Below are 22,110 nucleotides of genomic sequence, written 5' to 3'. Positions count from 1 at the left end.
CATTTTCCAAAAACCATTTTCTAATTTTACAACAACACAAACACACATTTTCTCCAACATTTTTTATTTTCTAAGAAAATAAAAATAACATATATTTTGTAGTATCAAACGAACCCTAAAAATTTCTATGATCATATATAGAATAATTATTTTGAAAAATATGATGAAAACAATTGGAAAATACAAAAGGAAAAAGTAAATGAGTGAAAGGAATAAGATTAAGTAGACGAGTCATCATATTTTACATTTACAAAATTTCTTGTTGATGAATTATGTTTGAGAATTTAGGTGAACAATATGCATATATGTGTAGATTCAACAAAAAAATTGTTAAAATTAATCACATATAAAAGTAATCATTATTTTGTTAAAATAAAAATCCTATTATATGGTTGCAATGATGATTCTGAGTTTTTTTAGGACTATCTATAGTTTCACTGATGGCATTAGTCGAAGGCATTTATGGAGTCCTTTGTAGGAGTTGTAGGTGAGGGATGTTCTTTGGTTCTTGGCTGGAGATTTTAACGTTGTGTTAAATCTTCAGGAGAGCTTTAATTTTAACAGAGACATGCATATGTCTAGGGATATGCAACACTTTCCAGATTGTATTAATTTGTTGGATATTCATTATCATTCTTTTACGAGGCCTTTGTTTATTTGGTCGAACCATTAGGTGGGTAAGCCTTTGTATATTAAACTTGATATAGTAATGATGTCCTTGGTATCTTAGGTTTCCTCATTCTTTTGTGGAGTTCCTGGCTCCAGAGGTTTAAGATCATTGTTTGATGCTTATTTCTTCGAAGAACGTTGAGTCTTCCATTCATAATCCACTTAGGTTCTTTAACTATTAATTTGGGTGGTTGGCTACTAAGGAGGATATGACCAAGGAATGTCATTTGCTTACAGAGTATAAATATATTTTGGTGGCCAATGAGAGTATAAATCTCTTTTAGGACTTGATCAAGGTTTTTTATAAAAAATAATAGGATTCAAGCTGAAAACTAAGCAACAGTTGTATGAGAAAAAAATTCATTTTTCAGAAGCAGTTGGGCATTAAGGATAACTTGATTGTTGTTCCTACGGTTGTTTTATTAAAGGAGTTAGTAGGGGATGACCTTGTTGATAAGGCGAAAGGATCTTGGAAGGGAGGTAACAAGGGGTGAGGTTAAGGCTACTATGTTTTCACTGAATGGTAAGCAAGTACCATGTCCGGATGGGTACACGTCTTGTTTCTTCCAAAGGGCATAAAATATTATGGGAGAGGAATGAGTGAGTCTTTTATCCACTACTTTCGGTCACTTGCTCTTTTGAAGGGGTTCAATGCCACCACAATTGCTCTTGTGCCGAAGAAAACTAATTCTAGTTGTGTAAAGAATATATGCATATCTCTTGTTGTCAGGTCTTGTATAAGTGTGTTACTAAGATTATGGTTGCTCATATGGCTAAGTGGTTGCCTGGGCCTATGGTGGGAATCAATTTACTGTTGTAAAAGGTTATAGTATAATCGAAAAATATTCTTGTAACACCTTAATCCAATCTGACCCGAAGATCTATGGATTACGATGTCACATGGGACCACCGAAATGGTCAACTCGAAAATTTCTTTAAAGCATTTGCAAAACATTGATAAATGTTCACATAAATATATGCCCTCTAAATAACTCAAGACATACTTTGAGAAACGTCGGGTCTGGAATATATATGCACAATAGACTCCTCATCGATCATTTACTGACATGCTCATGAAAGCATTCCATACGTTGAGCTCACAAGCTCAATGCCACGATAATAACTATCCAATACTAGATGCATTCATTACATGCCCGTGTGTAAAGTCATGAATATGTGAAAGTAAATCAACAAACATGAGATAGGCATAGTAATGTGGTCATAGGAATTTTACGTACATCTCGGACAACATACCATACTATATAGAACGTGATAGCTTCGGGGTAAGAACCAAATTTTATGTGCATCAAAACTTATAGCCCTAGTCTATTTCGGATACTCGAGAGATCGGGGTGAGGACCAAAATTTTACGTGCATCAGAAGCTCACATCCCGAACCTATTCGAGCATGGGGGTACGATTTGAAATTTTACGTGTATTAGATGTACCAAGTCAAAGATATTCGAATATCATAACATAGAAGTCAAACATCATAATACTAGAGTAACTCGAGTGTCCTGGTCGTTTCTCGAGCATCACATAATGATCAATATTATGTCATCCTAACTTGCATAATTTCTAGGTGTGTAATTAGTTACTTTAGTTGTTCCCACTTGTATTCAGATACATAAAGCTTATATAACCTCAAAACACCTAAACTCGAACACCCAAACCAAAAGAACCAAAGTGCCCAAAATATGACGATGGTATCGATACTTGTGCACAAAAATAGCTTCAATGTTTGGGAAAAACATTCAGTATCAATTCTCTTGTGGGAGTATCGATACTCCTTTAGGTGGTATCGATACTACCTCGAGTACCGATACCAAAAATGACTTCGATATTTTGAAAAATGCCCCAGTATCGATACTTTTATAGGGAGTATCGATACTCTATCCTTGGTATCGATACTCCCATGAATACCGATACCAAAAATATATTCTAGAACCCTTAAATTACCTCTAGTATCGATAACATCTCTTGAGTATCGAAACTGGACCATGAGTATCGATGCTCATTGAGGGAGTATCGATACTACCCTCACAATTTGTACTTGTTTTTACATTACTCGATGAACATTATCGGTACTATTCTTCCAGTACCAATAATGACGACCTGAGGTAGCCTATTTTGAGTACAAAATTGTATCTTAATCTCACCATTTCCCCTAAGACTAACAAATGTTATTAGAGTCTTATTTAAGGTCTTAGAGGTCAAAATGTGTCATATTTCATAATTACAAACATTAAACTATATTTTACCATAGATTTACTCTAGCATGCTTCATGAGCTAACTAACCATTTATGCACATTTAATGACCTACATGTGTTATGGACAAGTTAGAAACATGTTACCTTGATGATAGGTTGGTTGGAAACGTCCCTAATTCACCCAAGGACTAGCTTTTCCTTACCCATTACCTTAGAGCTTTCCCCTTGCTCCTTAACCAATCAAAACCATGAAAATGATTTTTTAACCCATTTTGAGTCTTAGGATGAAGTCAATAACATTTTCTTACAACTCAAATCTCACAAAAACAAACTAGAATTTAAGGTTCCATAAACCCCCACTAAAAACTGTTTTTGGATAACCAGAATAAATCTTGCGAAAGAAGATTTGAATGAAAGCTTGGAAGATGTAGTTTATGATTATTACCATAGAATTCTCAAGGAAATATTGTGTTTCTTAAAGCTTCTAACTTTGTTTGTGATTGGAGGTGAAAGAAGAATATGGAGAAGTGGTGAGGAAGAGACAAAGTTGGAGGGGAAAAGAGATGATGAATTAGAACATGATATCATCCCAATTAATGAAAATTTAGCCTTGGTTTGAATAAAAGATATAATTACTTACCTAGTCTCTCCATCTTTGGTCCATGATTGAAAATACCCTTTTAACTCTTATTGGGCTCGTACAAAGCCTAAACTTAAACTCACTTAGGTCAAATGTTTCATAAGCTAAGAGGATTTATTACAAGGTTCGAATAGCTAAACCTGAAACTCCTAACTTGAGATTCATGGTGTTACAATTCTTATTCCTCAAGAACTTGTTAGGCGTTATGGCAGAAAAATGTTATCGCCTAAATGTGTTGTGAAGATCGACCTTCAAATAGCATTTGACTCCTTGCATTGGGAGTTTGTTTTGAGGGTGTTGAAGGCTTATAGGTTCTCAAAGGTCTTATTTGAAATGGATTCGGGGCTTCATAACTCATTTGAGTTTCTCTGTCTCTTTAAATATGTTTAGAATGTTACTTTAAGGGTACAAAAAGGGTATGATAAAGGGATTCATTGTCTCCTTACCTCGTTTTTCTTGCTATGAATGTGCTGTCAAAGATGTTGGATTTGGCAATTACTAAGAGAGTTCTCTTGTATCATCCTAAATGTAGGCAAGAAGGTATTAAATATCTCAGCTTTACAAATGACTTATTATTTTTTCCTAAAGGAACTGTAGATTCAGTTGTGGGTATCAAGTATGTTCTTGAAGCTTTTTATAGGATCCATGGCGTTAAACTTAACCCTTTTAACAATGAAGTGTTGTATTTGAATATGAATATTGAATAAGAGGAGGAAGTCCATGATATTACAGGTTTCAAGATTGGTCACCTACTTGTGTGTTATCTTGGCATTCCTTTTGATGCTAGACGCCTTATGGATAAAGATTGCGTCTCTCTTTCTGGTTATGTGGCTAATCATCTTAATAGTTGGTCTTTCAAGTTGTTTGCCTATGTTGGGCATTTATAGCTAGTGCAAAATTGTACAATGAGAAAACATATTTTGTTCTACATGAGGGTGTCATTAAGAGATTGACTTAGCTTTGTTCACGATTATTTTATAAATGTGTTGATGGGCTGCGAAGGGAGCCCATGTTAGTTGGGATAAGGTTTGTAGGACTAAGACATATGATAAAAAAACAAGAGGGGATGTCTTGGACATGTCTCATTTGGTTCTTATCTCACATTCCCAAGTGTAATTTGATTTTTTGGTTTGTCCTTTTTAACATGTTGCCTACTAAGGATAGTTTGTTAAAATAAGGGATGTATTTGCGAGTAGTTGTGTGTTATACTTGAGTGAACTAGAAACAATGAACCATTTGTTTTTTAACTGTGATTTTTTCAAAGAAGTTTGGAATGGGATTTTACAACTCTGCCATCTATCGAGACCTGTTAGAGGTTGGATCCAAAAGGTGTTATGGGAAGATAGAATACTTAAAGGTAATTATCTTCTTGTTACATTGTTTGGGCTTTCTTAGAATGTCTATAGAGTGTGGAGTGAAAGGAATTGCAGGGCATGTGGGGACTGTGAGTAATGTGGAGAAGATGATTTACAAGATTAAAGAGGATGTTAAGTTTCATCTTGTGGGATTGCCAATTAGGAGAGCTGGTGTAAATTATAAGATTTGTTTTGATTGGAGTATTGGTTGCTTGTTATGTTAATAGGGGTTGTGTTTATTTGTTTATTCCTAGTGTATAGGTGTTTATTGTTATTGTTGTTTTCTTGGAAGGTTTTGTTTGTTCAAGGGATGATTTTAGCTATTACAACTTTTTGGCAGTTACTTGTAACATCTCAAACTACGGGTTAGTGACTAAATTGTAAAATTTCAGAATTTGTTTATTAAAGTGGAAATGTTGAATAGTTCAATGATTTATTTGGGAATATTTCCTGAAAGTTGTTAGTAATTATCAAAGGAATTAAAGGGTAAAATGGTCATTTGATAAGAAAGATATTTTTCTCCCCATATATGAATGAATCACGTGTGGGAAGAGTTATCTTCTTCTTCTTCTTCATTTCTTTTTCTTCAGCGTGAACCCCCAAAGGCAAAGGCAAGTTTCTTTGTTAACTGATTAATTGTTGATTTTATGGTTGAGTTTTGATCATTAGATGATAATTAAGCTTAAGAAAAGCTTAATTTGTCTTAAAATCAAAAGATTAAGAGGTTATGAAAGATTAAAGAAAATGGGGTTTTAAGAGAATTTCTGGAAAAGAGTTGATAAGTTCAATTTGAAACTAAATTTGACTTGTCATCAACTTAATTAAGAGATATGAAGTGATAGAATTGAATTTAGAGTATATTGAAAATTTGGTATGATTATTGATTTTTATATGGAGAATAGGATTTTGAGGTTTGAGATGTGATAAATGAGTAGAAATTGGTTTAAGTACGTATATTTGAGTTAAGAATATGAAAGGGAATGAAACATGAAGAATTGAAGTTGAAATAGTGAATTTTCGTGCATGAACAGTGATTTCTAGGTAAAATTTATAGATTTCTATAAGGGTACCGATACCCTAAGGGGATGTACCGATACCCCCTAAAGGAAAAAGTGAATATGGGTCTATTAAATTTGTTTAGGCTATTAGTATCAAATTACAAGGTGTATATATCTGATAATTACCTTAAAATGTATGGTTATGTAGACATTGAACGTGAACAAGTTCTGGAACAATCAAAGAATTAGGATCGAATCAAAGCAAGGCTAAGGTGAGTGCAATTTAATTGTACTTATGCTATCGAACAAACATTGGCTTGCAATGAGCCAGTGATGGAGTTACTATGGTAAGAAGTGACTCTTAAAATTTTATATGATTGATATGATTCTTATGAGTGTATATGTTAAATGATAGGTGTGAATACATGCATATGTTTATAGAGTAAGTGCATTTCTACATGTGATTTATGTGAATACATGTATGTGTGATATATATATGAACATAAGTAAACAAGACATGACATATGTGCTTACATAAGAACATGAGAAATAAAATAAGCTATGTGATAAGGATATAGAGAATGAAATGACATGATAGGTGATAAAACCGTGAGCTTATATGTGCTATGTGATGTATATATGGGAAATATATATGAACAAAATATGATATATATGTTTAGGTGAAACCATGCAAAGTGATACGAGCTATGTGACATATGAATATGAAATCATATGAAAAGTGATATGAATTACATGAAAGTAAACTAAGTGATTATATGCACATGTGATATGTGACAGAAAAGAAGAAATATGTGATTAGAAGAGAAATGATATGAATAAGTGATGTGAATATACGAACTGTTATAAATGATATTGCCTATGATATGTGATATGAGAGCTAGGGGTATAGTTGGCATGCCAAGAGTCGAGGGTTTACCTATGTTCTTCGGGACATATGGACTGTTTACCTATGTTCTTCGGGACATATGGACTGTTTACCTATGTTCTTCGGAACATATGGACTGATTACCTAGATTCTTTGTGATCTATGGATAGGTCATTCGGGACATTTATACGAGTTGTGGTGACAGCATAGTTGTGCACAACCTCAGTGTACTCACATACCTTAAGTTCTCAACAGTGTACATGGGCTAATAAAGAAATTTAATAAGTATACTGAATATGATATGTATATGTGATTTGTTATATGGAATAGATCACATGATTTATGTAATGATGTATTGCTTGGTTAATGCATGATATGTTATGTATAAGGGTGTTAAATTATAAGGATTAATGATAATGAATGTGAAATGTTAAACGTGTTGATAATGATATGTGTGTTATATGATGTACATAAATAAGAATATGAATAATAATATATGTGCAAGTGGATAATTGTTGCATGAAAAAATATATGTTGTTGTGTGTGTATTGTTTAATTAAAAATGACTAAGAGATATGAATGATAATGGAATGAGGTAAGGATGGAAATGATGAGTTAGGTATATGAATATATTTAATATGCCTCACTAAGTCATCGACTTAGCATGTGATTGTTTCACACGTAGGTTTGGAAAGCGAAAAAAGAAGTAAAGAGGAATAAGACATGTCAGTTCTCCTTATCGAAGATCAGATCAGAAATGTAGATCGAATTACATGTATTTTGTTAGATAAAATTTAGTTGGCATGTAATAAAAAGGATTTGGATTGAATACGCTCTGATCGAGTTTTGGAATGTTTTAAACGTATATATGTAAATGGTAAATGTATAATGTTTAACGTTTTAAGTTTTATGAGTCTTATACATGTTTTACCGAGGTACTGTGGCAGTACTGTAGCAGGGTATCGGTTCCCTGTAGCAGGGTATCGGTACCCCTCAAGCATTTTGGAAAATTTTAACATTCGGTATGTTCACAGTAATGTTCATTATTGTTCACGGTACTGTGCATACCATATTTTATTGTTCATAAATACGTTTTTGCCTTAAAATTTTATAACAGACACAATTTAATCGTATAAGAACGTATTTTCTTAATATAAGTTCAAATGTTTGTAATTTTGTAAGAAAAATATTTCAAAAAGTCAATGTGACATCTCGGACTCGTATCTGGGTCGGGTACAGGTTGGGTGTTACATTACTGTTTTGAGTTCTTTGTGGCAGATCGCTACTTTCTTTGGGTTAATAAAAAATTTCAATCATTTATCCAAAAAATAAAAATCCTATTATATATTTTCAATCAGTGACATATAGATATAAACAAATGCGTATTTTATTGATTATATATACTTACCCTAAGATTTTATTGTATTCATCATGCACAAAACATTTTATATTATTGATATATATACTTATTCAAAAATATATTTTTCTATCTGTTATTATTTTCGATCTATATATATATATATATATATCGAAAAATCTCATATTCATAAATAGTTTCGTAAGAAAATGAAGTTACTTGAATACTAGGGTTTCGGATGGTACCACAAATTTGGTATTATCTTTTACGTTTTATGCGTGGGCCTTTGCAAATTGCCATTCCCCCAACAAGAAGAAAGTATTCTAATCCATTTGTATTGATATAAATTAATTAATTTTATGTATTTACAAAATATTTTATATTTTAATAACATGATAGCAATATTTCATAAGCTAATTACATAGTGTCACTGTATTTATCATTTTATTTGTCGAATTATTTGCATCTTCACATTAAATGCCTCTGAACCACACTGCCTCTGCAATGCCAAAGGCTCATTTACTACTTTCATGCCTCCCTTGCACACATCCTTATATTCCATATCTACCACTTTTAATTTATTTTATTTCTCATATATTTTTTTCCCTTCATTCTTGTAGGTTGATTTGAATATTTCATTTTGAAAATTTTAAAATATTAATATTTTTTTCGATTGCATTTTTCACCCATGATTTTTAGAATTATATTCTCATTCATTTGAAGAGATTCAATCTTATTTGTTAATTTATTAAATTCTTTGAAAAAATAGAGTGAAATTACCGAGATCAAATTTGAAAATTAATACTATAAATTTTTTTTTTTATATGACGCAATTGATCGGCAAGATTCAATTTTATTTAGTTTTTTATTTTTAAGAATTTATATATACATAATGCAACAGGGTATACTAATAATCTATTGTGAAAGTACACGCGCCGTCTCTCACGAAGCTCCCGTTGGCACAACAGCGAGTTCGTGAGGTGAGCGTGTGGGAATAGTACGGGTCTATAGTATTGACTTCAATGCTGGTAGCTGAGGGAGGCCAAAAACGGCGCGCTTCGTTCGTAGATAAGGCTAAAGGATGGCGATGATTTGATCTATACATCATTTCATGATGTTTGCCAGGGAGAAAATAGTGAAACTAGGTGGCAGCTTTCAAGTTCTTTAAAACTTCCCACCACCATTTATAACAGCAATACTAAATTTCTCACACACGCACGTATGCACGTACACACAATTATTTAATTTTAAAATTGATATAAATCTAATAAATATTTATATTAAAAGCGACACACACACATAAATTATTTAATTTTGAAATCGATATAAATCTAATAAATATTTATACTAAAAGCGAATATTTATAACTTAATTTATGATATTTTTTAACAAAAGGAAATTTAAAATATAATTAAATGAAAAAATAAATTTTTTCACTGTTTAAAAAAATGAAAAATAATTTAACAAAAGAGACTTAATACTATATGATGCTTTCAATTTTTTTAGAAAAACTAATGTGATTCTTGACTTATTTTTACACTTAATGTAATTCTTAAACTTATAAAAAATTCAATGTTACGCTTTGACCAACGATTTTCGTCTTTGATTATTACGATAATGAGTGATAGTTTATGATACTGATGTGGTGGTTTAAAATGCTGGCACAATGATTACATATCAAAATCAATGAATATATAATATGATACCTAAAAGTATATATTCGTTATGTCCTACTAAACATGTCTCTTTTGTTTTGTTTTTTTAATTATCTTATTCAAAATGTCTTATTACAAAAGTCAACAAACAATAATACTTATATTTATCTTTTTATCCTTATATGTCTCACTCTTTTATATACCTATGAAAACAAATCAGTCAAATATGCCAATCACATTTTAGAAATAATTTCATCATTTATCTGGTGAGATATATTTCCTAAAACGATATGCATAATCAATATAAGACACAAATTATGTGAACTGAGGGAGTAAAACTTAAATAGGTCGAAAATCATCAGATGAAGCAATTGGCACAAGGATGAAAGGTAAAATATCATCATTCATTAAATTGTTTACTCTGCATATAACAATATGTCTGGGTAGTATGAACACTCAACAACATCTGCTGAGAAAAAAAGATGGGAAAAGTAAAAACAAAAGACAAGTAGGACCAGTGAGTGTCGGTGCAGCATCGGCGATGGGGTCAAGTTTGATGGTGTTGAGATCATATATGATCAGCACAGGCAGCAGCAGGAGGAGGATTAAATTAGGGCTAAGCAATGGGGCGTTAAAATCAATATGAAACCATGGCCAATCCCAAACATATATAAGATGGTCATACACTAGGATGTAGTTACACTAATATCAAATTAAATTAATTTATAATTCATTGAATGAAATTCAATGGTATTCGTTTATATAGATTTTGAGTTGAAATAATTACATATACATAATATATATATCATTAGTAGTAATACTGGATTCAGATAATTTTTTTATGGTAGACATATATATGTTAACAATATAAAATTTTTAAATGAGGTGAGCATAAATAAAATTTTAGGGTGGAAACCATAAATGAAATGGGTCACTAATCGAAGAAAATTCATATTTCAGGATAGACACCATCAATAAAATAGATAATTAATCGAAGAAAATCCGTGGCCACCCTCAACCATGAATGCATCCGCCACTGATTAATAGTTAATAAAATTTTTAAATAAATACTATTTATAATCATTCATATTATTTAAAAACAAAAAAAAATTAATTTTATGAACATTTATGATGTTCTTTTATATGATTAAGTGGAATGCCTTTTAAAGAGCTTCGTCCAAATTCAAACGGTTGTCCCATTTAATTAGTCAAACCTATTTATTTCGTTTTGTTTGCTTCGTATATAACATTTCCAAACTAACTTGGTTGGATCAGAGAATTTATTAAGCAAGAAAATTATAATAAAATTGAGGATAAAGTACACAAATGATGTCCCGACTATAGGATGTTATTTAATTTAGTCATTCGACTATATAAAGTTATAAAATTGTCCAGAACTATAAGATGATGCTTTTTTAAATCTCCTGACTATTAAAAGTTACAAAATGGTCACCAAATTATTCATTGCGTTCCAAACTCATCTTTTTCCGTTAAAAAATTATATCAATTTGAGTTGAACGTTAACCTATTAACTGAGATATTATATAATATGAACCCAAATCTTAAACGACTATCATATCTCAGTCAACATGTTAACGTCCAGCTCAAACTACCATAATTTTTTAACGAAAAAGGATAAATTTGAAACACAATGAATAGTCGGTTGACCATTTTGTAATTTTTAATATTCGAGGACTTAAGAAAGTAACGTCCTATATACCATAATTTTAACGAAAAAGGATAAATTTGAAACACAATGAATAGTCGGTTGACCATTTTGTAATTTTTAATATTCGAGGACTTAAGAAAGTAACGTCCTATAGTCAGAGAACCATTTTGTAACTTTTAAAAGTTGGAGGACTCAATAAAACAATATTTTATAGTCAATGATCATTTTTGTACTTTGCCCTAAAATTGAATTTTCAAATTTCCAATCTTTTCGGATTTTTTCTTCTTCTAAAAGCAATACTATTTAAAGTTTTGACAACTTTTTTCATCTATTGCTTGTTGGTTGTTGTGGTCTAAGCAATGAAGCTAGACCCCCCAATAACAATCGCTACACGTCTCTACATCTTCTTCATTGAAATGTCTTCTACCCGAATATTTTCTTTATTTTATGTCTCAACTTGGATTTATTGAATATTAATATTTAAAAAAATAATTATATAAATAAAGTGACTAAATAATTATAGGGTGCATTTAATTGGTCAAAAGTTTAAGTTATGGATATTCGACTTGCGATACTCAAAATTGATAAATCTTGTAATTGTAGAATGTTTAATTAGAATCATAATTTTGATTTTCATGCTCATTGAAATTGATTTTGTAGAGATGGTGAAATGTCTTGAGTACAACATATTCACTAAGAAGAAAATATTAATTTCTCTCATCTTTCCTCGATTATTCTCAAATTACTAGATGATAATACAAAGTGATTGATATACTCTCGACTCGTTAAGATATAAAATTTTAAATTCTTTAATCTTAGGCTTAATGCAAAAATAAATGTTTAAACTATACCTTGAGTTAACTTTAGTGTTTAAAGAAATTTTCGTTAAAAATAGGTGCATAATATTTTTTTTGTTATATTTTATACGTCTAATGTTTTTTTCGTTATACTTTTAGGTACATAAGCAGTAACAACCGATAAAAAACTCGTTAAGTGACACGTGTGATGTGTTATGTTTATATTTTGGCTTAATGAAAAAAATAAGTGCACAAGCTATACCCTAAGTTAAAAATTAACTTTAGGTGTCTAAAACATTTTTTGTTAAAAATAGATAACTAATTTTTCTTGTGTTACACATTTAGGTGCCTATAATAATGACCATTAAAAAATCATTAAGTGACACCGATAATGTTTATATTTTTTTTATTTTTTCAAAACTTAATAATATTATTAATTTAAAAATACAAATTTTTCTAAAATTAAAAAAACCTTGCTACCCTAAAATCTCTCATTTTACCCATTATAGATCGTTGTAGCTCATATCGGTCACCTTTGCTATTCTCGAAAGACCACTCAGCCGTCATCGAACCTCCACTATCGATCACCCTCTCTTGATGTAGTCTCAATCCCCTTAATCCATAAATCTAAATTTAAATTCATAAACCTAATACTCAAATCCCAAATTCTATCCTACATTTATCATCTCACTATAAGTTAACTTTAGGGATTTATTGGGCGATTGGGGGCTTTGAAAATTTTTACATAGGTAGGAGGGGTAATTTTTTTCTTAAAAATATTTTTTAAAATAATATTTTAAATATTTAAAAAAATAAAATTTTTTAAAATATATAAAATTTAATTTCGATGTAGTCTACACACCTAAAAGTGTAACGTTGGAAACATTTAGGACCTATAGTTAGTGATAAAATTCTTTAGGCACCTAAAGTTAGCTTTGGATATAGTTTGGATTATTATTTTTGTATTAAGCGAAACCATAGACATCATATAAAAGATTTTTTTTTAACAATCATTCATGCGTAGGCACCTCAAAATATAATAGAGAAAACGCTATGCACCTAAAAGTATAGAGGAAAAAACTCTATACACCTAAAAGTATAATGGAGAAAACATTAAACACCTATTTTTAACGAAAAATTCTTTAGAAACCTAAAGTTAACTTACGGTATAGTTTAAACATTTATTTTCACATTAATCCTTAATATTATATATAAAAGAAATTCTTAGCCCCTTCAAATTTAAATATTTGACTACTTTGATTAGAATAACTATTTTTACCCCTATTTGTTGAATTATGGAACACCAAAATTAGAGAGGGAAGCAATGAGAGGTCTTGGCTTAATGGATAAAGTCTTATCAATTAAAGAAGAAATTTCAACTACATAGTAACATGAAAAACGCTTGCCACCATGCTTTTGTTCTTTTGCTTGGATCGATCAATGTGAACATGATCATTTGCCAATCAATTTAGAGCATCTTTGATCAGCTATAAAAGGCCTTACGAACTAATGAAATGAAAAATTAGTTATTAGTTTGAATTTTGATATAATGTTGAAGATTATTTACTGTTTTAAATTATTTAATATTAAAAAATATATTTGGTAAGGAATTTTATAAAATATACTTTTAACAAATTGACATAAAGTTTATACTACTTAGTTAGATGTTAGACCTCTCTCACCTGTGTATTTAAAGATATTTAAACATTCAAATATGTTTGATTCTATATCCTCGTGTACTATTTTAACGACATACCAATCGAATTAAATTCAATCAATATTGATATAATTTTCTTTATAAAAATTTTTCATAGGTGAAAATGGCAGATCAACTGTTTATTTATTAAAAAAATATTTTTTATTAAAATATAATTATAAAAATGTAAAACTATTAACATAAAATTATTATCAAACAATATATATATATATATATATATAATAAGATTATTTAGGATAGACTGAACCACCTCAAACTAATTAATATTTCTGAAATTAATTATGAGAATACATAAAAGAATGAAGCTAACTATTAATTACTTAAAATTTGGATGTAGTAGGGCTAGGATACTTTGATAATTGCAAAATTTATTATCATTTTCAATTATCAAAGTGCAAACTCTGCCCATACGACACATAATAAGGCCCATTCACCGTCAATGGACTCAAAATGTATTTCCAAGTCTGATTAACCCATACCCAAAGTACAAGCATTACTTATCATTTAATTTTATCAAATGTATTTATAAAATTAATCAATGAAAATTTTAATTTTTACTTAATTATTTTTTAAATATATTATCAAACAAGATATAATATAAAAAATTATAAATAAAAAAAATGTAATTTTGGCTCGCCCACCTTAATTTTTTCAATAAACATATACTATATAATAGAGCGTCACTTTTTTATGTAGGTACTTCATGCCAACATGAGTTGCTTCAATTAGTTTAGTACTAACTAGCGTCTTATTAAGAGTTAAGTCATCATCGGTCATATTTCGCTTCTATAAAGATATTCCATTATATTTCGTGAATGGTCTAATGTAAATAAATTAAGAATGATAATTCAGATCACGAATTTGAAAATTTAATTGGTTTTCCATGAATTTAAACTTGTTGTAAATTTAAAACAAATGTGGATAAATACCCTGAATATCCATTTGTTGAATTTGTATCGCTTATGCAGACATCTCAAATCAAAGGTGAATAATGTCGAGTCAAACAAGTAAGATTAGTATATCTCAAACTTTGAAGTGCTTCATGGCTTCCGTAAGCACGATGCTTTGTTGGTCGAATATGATTACACAATATAACATTTTAATAATGGATAGTGAAGTGATATATCAACATGATATGATATTCAAGTAATGTTTGACGTGTCCTTGAGAAATAAAATTTTCCCAAATTGTCATTTCGGGTTAAAATATTTATAAGACCCTCAATTAATAAAATATTTGAATTTGCTTTAAATGATAAAGTGATTTAAATACTCGTACGAGTGAAAAAGATTAAAAAAAAAAACTCCTATGAGATGAAAATTATCAAAATATACAAACATAATAAATGAACATAAACGAACAACATAAACAAAAGAAAACTTATTCGAACACAACAATTGAATGTAAAAAAAGTAAACAATAAGAATAACAACTTAAAATTATTTAATATAACCTACAACTTTAGAGTTAATTTGTTCGAATACGACAAAAACATACATAAATCATAAATAAACTATAAGAACATAATAAAGTCTTAAAGTGAATTTGTCAACAAAACAATCTTCTTGAAATCCAAACAACTTCAATAATCTTCGTAACATATTCAACTTGCCCTCTATTTGAACATAAATGAACGAACATAAATGAACATATAATCGAACGTTCACGAACGTAAATGAACGAACGAGCCATTTGTTCATGTTCGTTCATTTAATTAAACGAACGCAAAATCTTGTTCATGTTCATTCATTTAATAAATAAACGAACATAAACGAACTTCTCACCGTACGGTTCATGAACGGTTCACTGAACGTTCAATTCATTTACAGGGTGCAAGCAACCTCAAGACAAATATGAAATTGTGTAAAAGTGGAAATGATAGTTTTTAAGTCATAAATCACTAGAATTTAGTCTTCATTGCTCTTCGTATGAGTCTTCCCACTGCTTGTCACGCCATAAGCAAACATGAACTGACCTAATGTATGACCTTTATATCTGGTGTAAATATATTGGGAAAAAAACAAGGAACTGATGTCGCAATAATCCCTAATAGCAGTCCAAGTGCGGCGGCGATAGTGACAAGTGATTTTAGCAGCATTCTAGCCTGTTTGATATGATAAATAATTCATCACATGTTTGGGGACTGCATCCAAAATGAAAGATTCCATACTACTTATCAATGCGGAAGAGGCATAAAACCAAAGTTGAGGTAACCAACCTTTGGAAAACTTCGATTGACCCCATATATCAACTCGGGCATAAATAACTGTGCAGTTTGAGAGAGAGGCTCACCCAACACCCCGCACATGGCAAATATTTGAAGCATGACTTGGTGAGAATGGTTATTGAATTTCAAATATGCAAGATAAAAGCAGAAAAATGACCAAGAATCACAAGCGTGAGTAAAATCTAACCTGATGAGCAGCAACAGTGTGTGTTCCCATGGATGTGGCGAAATATATAAGGAGAGAGTAGAAAACTACCTAAAAAGAACATCGAAGCATCTCAGATGAAAGCATATGGTTGCAGAGTAAAAGATATTGCTATTAAATGAAGTTAAATGACCTTTGACATCAAAGTTACAACTACTGTACCAGCAATTGCTAGCACGATCAACAGTTCATTAAATGATGGAATGGAGATTACAAATGCATTGTACCCTTTCTTGTTTAGAGCATCGATCATCATATAAGCTGCAGCAACCTAGAACATATGCCGGTAAGTGGGAATGCGAAAGAGTATTTCCCAGTCAATGAACACTTGTACAAATGGGAAATTTGGGTTCATTCAGCACCTGTGAAACCATTGTTGCCCACGCTGCCCCAGCAGTACCATAGCCTAAATACATGCAGAGGACAACATCACCAATACCATTTATGGCACTGGCAACAGCCAAAGCTTTCAATGGTCCCCAGGAATCTTTCATGCCAAGGCTGGGCGACAGAAAGAGAGTGTGAGAGAAACAAAAAGGAAATGAAGCAACAAATACATGCAATCATGGTAAATCAACAACGGAAAATCCATCAGCAATCAGGCTAGAATGAATCCTACTAAAACAAGTATGCCAGTATTGGACAAAAATAATATTGCAGAGTACGTAAATGGATATTGACTAAAATATATCCCACAAAATAGATGATGAATACTAGGATCATAAAAGATCCAATAGCTTATTAGCTGACATCCTTGGTTATAGCTGGATCATATAGAATAGGAGTCTTGCAAAAGCAGTTTCATTTCACAAATAATAATAATAATAATATTAAGCTTTCTGTATACATCCCATATTACAGTTTGCCGATAACTCAAAATGCATCGCAAGTTCATTCGAAACACAATTCACTGGGAGGAGAAAATAAAATACATCACACCTGGCATTTTGCGCCACTCATCCAACTACAACTGTCGGCCATGCTAAACCTCTAATCTACATGCAGAAAAGACTTTGTTTCAATTAAAAGGCAATGGAAATAATCAAGACGAGAAGAAGTCATAAGAATAAAAACTAGACAGTTCAGTTCAACTTGTTGCTCCAAGAGGATAACTAGCTGTAGGAATAACTCATAAAAGATGGTAGTAATAGGATGGATTTCAAATAACAGATGTCAACCAAGCAGATGCAAATAGTAACGGCTTAAGTTCCAAAGAAAAATTTATGAGCCCCAAGTCCAGTTAGGGCAGAATAACCTCCAGAAGACTGCTTTCTACCCTCCATCACATGATATGATAAACACATGACCAGTTGAAAGCAGATATAACACTTCAATTTGATAACCTATTAAAGATGGAGCATATTTCAGGAGTTAAGTGGACCCAGTTGGCCAATTCATTAATTTGACATCCCATTGGATAGATATAACCTATAGCCAGAGAAAAAGTACGAAATCTACAAAATAAGTGTGCTTCAGTTTTCCGAAAATGAACATTCCCTTAAATATCTCTGAACCGTGAACAATCAAGAGGAAAGGAAATAGAACTGATTTAAAGAAGTACGAATTCCATTACTAAAGTTACCTTTCCGTCTAACAAATTCCAAGGTTTATGTCCATAAAAGGAAGAAAGCCTAAGAGAGAATAACTGAAAGGTTAAATAGGAAATAAACATTGAAGAAAGTAAACCTGAATATATGTGTTTCCAGCAGGTACAAGATGTGCATTTTTTGGCCTAGAAAAAACTGAAATGATCAAATGGCAGAATGAATTCATTTTTATTAGGATTCTTGCCATCTATCATAAGTGGAAACAATAGATACAGCCAGTCAACAAGGTCAATAAGCATCCTGCATTTTAATTATCTGGAACTGATAAAAAAAAGACTTTACCAGTCATTTTTACCTGTTAATGCCCACGAACCAAAGCAAAATGACAAGATAAGCAACAAGAGGCCGCAAAATAACCCGATAAAGAGCAGGATAGATATTTGATGCTGCACTCCATCCTTATCCTACAGCAAGAAAGTATTGTTAAAGCATTTTTTTTATTAAATGACAGAGTAAAGCATTTTTTTTATTGAATTTGTATAGAACATAAATAGCGAATAGTTCTCAAACTTCATCAAGTACCACAGTGATATTTCACAGACACAAAACCCAAATCGGAACATAAAAAATTGCTGCACATGAAAAATGACGGAAACAGAAACATGCTTAACAAACAAATCCGTAGATTTATACCTTCAATCTTCGGAGCTACAGTTCCAAGAGACAATTTGCTGAACTTCAGTGACTTAACTCATGTAGGTCGGTATTCTTCCAAGATCGGTTCAACGGATTCTTTGATAACAGCTGATGCTGCCTGAAAATAAACCAAGTTAAACAATATTTGGCTCAAAACTCATCACGGGAAGCCATTTAAACATATCAGAGGTTCTTCACTCTTCATTCATTTACCTTTCCAAAAAAAAAAAAAAAGACAATAAACAGTGTTGTACTAGGAGACATTGTCAGCGTAATTCCGTTTGGCTTTTTCTGCAGTTAAATCCGAAAACTGGCGGCGACCCAATGCTCGAAGCAGTGTCTTGTTGGGACCTGTTTTCAACAACAACAAATACACGAAACGAAATGAGATAAGCAATCGGTTCGATCAACCTCCCAAATGGGAGTACTGGGCATCTGTAAAGTTTTGAAACTTTTACCGGAAATGGATCGAAAGAGGAACTTCATTGGTGAAAACAGAGTGAAGAACAGTAAAATGTTCTTCATTGGAACCAAAGGTTATAAACACAATTTGGGGTCAATTTTGGTTTGTTTAGCTATCGGAATCGGAGTATGGCCACCGATAAGTTGTGGCCAATGAGTGGCCGGTGACGTTAGAGTGAAAGCCTTGGGTCGAGGAGTCGGCCGAGAGAGGAGAGGTGAGATTTCTCAAAAGCATGAGGCTGCCCAGAGTTGAGTTTAGGGCTAGGGTTTGCTAAATTTGGTTAAATGTGGTGTATATATATACATATATATAAAGGTCAGTCCGAGTATTTCGCGGCGTTAGTAAAAAAAACATATTATTTAGCGGCGTTTATGTTTAAACCCCATCCAAGTATGAGTTTTTAGCATCATTTGTATAAAAACGCCACTAAAGTATGAGTATTTAGCGGCGTTTTAAGCATAAAAGACACTAAAGTAAGACTCTTTAGCGGCGTTTGTATAAAAATCCACTAAAGTATATTATTTAGCGGCGTTTATTAAAAGCTCTAAATAATTACAGTATTTAGCGGCGTTTATGCTTAAACGTCACTAAAGTAATATTTTTAGCAGTGTTTATACAAAAACGCTACTAAAGTACAGTATTTAGATGTGTTTATATAAAAACGCTACTAAAATACGATTTTTACCGGCGTTTATTCAAACAACGCCGCTAAAAACCCATTTTACTGCAATAACATAAAAACCATCCTTTAATTATTCAAAATTCAACATGTTCTTTATGAACTCTAATCATGAATTTCATCATCCAAAAATGTTCTCCATGAATTATTTATACGAAATGATAGAGAATTGCAAGTAGATTAATTCTCTATCTAATAGCTTAACCTAAAAATCAATCGAATAACCTTAAATATAAAATTAAACAGCTCCCCTTACCTTCAATGAATGTCACGGCTGGAAGAAGTTGCTTAAATTTTCTTTATTTTTTCTTCATAATTATCATAATACACTTGGCTTGATTCTAATATAGTTGAATTAAAAATTCAATGAATGTAAAATTATCATTTGGCCCTTAATGAAACATGATAATTTTAACTTTCCATTGAAATATCTTCCATTTTAATATTCTAACGTCAAAGATGACCAAAAAATTGACTTTCCAACTTTATCCTTGGCAATCTTCGATAATTGTAATTTAGTCACCAATTTTCACAATTTTGGCTTAACATGGGAAATCAACCTTAATTCCATTGATCCATATTAAATTTCATTGTTCTAAATTATGAAAATAATATTTCTAACCCTTTTCTATCATCATCCATTTTTTGTGAAATTCCGGTTTGATCGATTATCTGATTGCATTATAGCTTTTAACACAAATATCAAATCAAAATTTTTATTCCCACGAAAACATCAATTTCAGAATAAACTACTCATTTATGGTCCAAAATATATAAATTTTAAAAATTATATTTATGGTCCCTAAACTTTTACAAAGTAAATATTTTGGTCATAAAACTTTCAAAACTTACGTTTTAGTTACTAACCAAAATTTGAGGTATTACAAAGCTATAAAAAATATTATGTTTTTGTATAATGTTCTAAGAGAGAGAACAAGTTATGATTAAAAATAGGACATATAAAGACATGCAAGGCAAGAATTACGCCAAGTGGCAGATCCACATTGATATTAAGGTAGGCATGTGCCTACCTTGAAATTTACTAGAATTCAAATTTTCTTCTTTAAAAATCAAAATTTTCTTTACTAATGTATGTGTGCCCACCCTTAAATTCTATGGTGCCCATTTTGAAATTTTATCGTATTAAAAAAATTATATTATTAATATATATGTGACCATCCTAAATTTATTTTTGGATCTGCCATTGATTATTCCTAATACATAAATTGTAAATATGATTTTGTAGTTATGCTACCTTGATTGAACTTATCGAACAAACGTTAACATGTGTGACATATTGGCTTTATTGTATGTTGTAACCGCATGTGGTGGTAGAATATTAGCTATCCATGCATATGTTTAGTATGATGCTTAGTGAGATCATGCAATCTTTTGTTATAAATGTATGAATTGTTATCGATATTATGTGAGATTAGTTCCTTTCTATAATCTATGCTCGATTGTTATGTGATATCAGACAAAATAATTCAATATACGTCCATAATTGTGCCACGAAAAAACCTTTGGCTTAAAAAACATCACTCTGATTAGTTTAATCGCAGAAATAGATGTTATCCTTTAAGATTAACACAATTTTTCAATATTCGTACATTCGACAAATATGGAAGTCATAATGCTCTTCTCGGAAAGATGAGAATTGGGGTTAGAAATATTTCTCTCCGATTATAGACCGGTTATCAAAAACTAATACTAGAAAAAGAAATAAGAATAAGAGAAAATTCCTCTTATTGTTGTATATATCGAAACGGAAAATCAACCTCTATTTACAAGTTTAAAGTACAGGTAAAATGGTAAAAAATCTAATAACAATTACAAAATAATTAACTTTTATAAATCTTGTTTTAATTACCATAAAATGTATTAAATATTTTGTAACAACTAGAAGCAGTAAAATATAAACTAATAAAATAATATTCTATTAAGAGGATCATGTCTAAAAAGAGACGCACAATGTAAGATTCTTTGCATTACCAACATGATGGAGGGGAATACTATTTGATTTAATTGAAAACCTGACCTAATTCGACCCATTACTATCCCTAATTGAGAGGGGTCATGTCTTCAAAATTTTATGTTTGATAGCAATTTAGATCTTGTTAATTTAAATATATAACAAATTAAGTCTCACTCATTAAAATTTTGAATTTAAACCCTTGTTAGATTTTTAATAAATCTAAAATTAATCAACTTAATCCTCTTAAAATTTAATCAAAATTATTGTCAAAAAAAATTAATCCTAATTTTGTCTCCACTCATATGGGCAAAATTCTGAACTTAGAATATTATCACACCTGGCTTTTGTAGGTGAGTCTCATAGTA

General features: G+C 31.0%; 1 protein-coding gene across 2 annotated transcripts; it reads right to left on the bottom strand.

Moving 5' to 3' along the window:
* Positions 1-15,847: 15,847 nt before the first annotated feature.
* On the bottom strand, positions 15,848-19,344 carry LOC120122060 (protein DETOXIFICATION 46, chloroplastic-like). Of its 2 annotated transcripts, XM_039141311.1 has the most exons (11): positions 19,087-19,344; positions 18,842-18,979; positions 18,626-18,746; positions 18,288-18,396; positions 18,072-18,127; positions 17,325-17,380; positions 16,748-16,886; positions 16,519-16,656; positions 16,367-16,436; positions 16,172-16,281; positions 15,848-16,057 (listed from the first exon to the last, which is right to left on the bottom strand). In XM_039141311.1, the coding sequence occupies exons 7-11, from the start codon at positions 16,877-16,879 to the stop codon at positions 15,929-15,931; spliced, it is 579 nt and encodes a 192-aa protein (XP_038997242.1). In that variant the 5' UTR covers positions 16,880-16,886; positions 17,325-17,380; positions 18,072-18,127; positions 18,288-18,396; positions 18,626-18,746; positions 18,842-18,979; positions 19,087-19,344; the 3' UTR covers positions 15,848-15,928. The 2 variants fall into 2 exon arrangements, with proteins under 2 accessions (XP_038997242.1, XP_038997241.1); XM_039141310.1 differs by lacking the exons at positions 17,325-17,380; positions 18,072-18,127; positions 18,288-18,396; ... (1 more) ...; positions 18,842-18,979; positions 19,087-19,344 and having other exon boundaries at positions 15,852-16,057; positions 16,748-17,113.
* Positions 19,345-22,110: the final 2,766 nt, after the last annotated feature.

This window comes from Hibiscus syriacus, unplaced genomic scaffold (assembly GCF_006381635.1).
Source record: "Hibiscus syriacus cultivar Baekdansim isolate YM2019G1 unplaced genomic scaffold, ASM638163v2 tig00110384_pilon, whole genome shotgun sequence".
Lineage (NCBI taxonomy): Eukaryota > Viridiplantae > Streptophyta > Magnoliopsida > Malvales > Malvaceae > Hibiscus > Hibiscus syriacus.
This window is presented reverse-complemented; position numbering and strand designations above follow the sequence as displayed.

What these genes read in the sequence shown, in the direction of transcription:
- LOC120122060 (XM_039141311.1), bottom strand. Translation starts at nt 16,879, where the DNA reads ATGAAAGATTCCTGGGGACCATTGAAAGCTTTGGCTGTTGCCAGTGCC. An exon ending in GGGCAACAATGGTTTCACAG is followed by an intron (nt 16,657 to 16,747) that starts GTGCTGAATGAA and finishes CATATGTTCTAG; the next exon opens with GTTGCTGCAGCTTATATGAT. An exon ending in CACTGTTGCTGCTCATCAGG is followed by an intron (nt 16,282 to 16,366) that starts TTAGATTTTACT and finishes ATTCTCACCAAG; the next exon opens with TCATGCTTCAAATATTTGCC.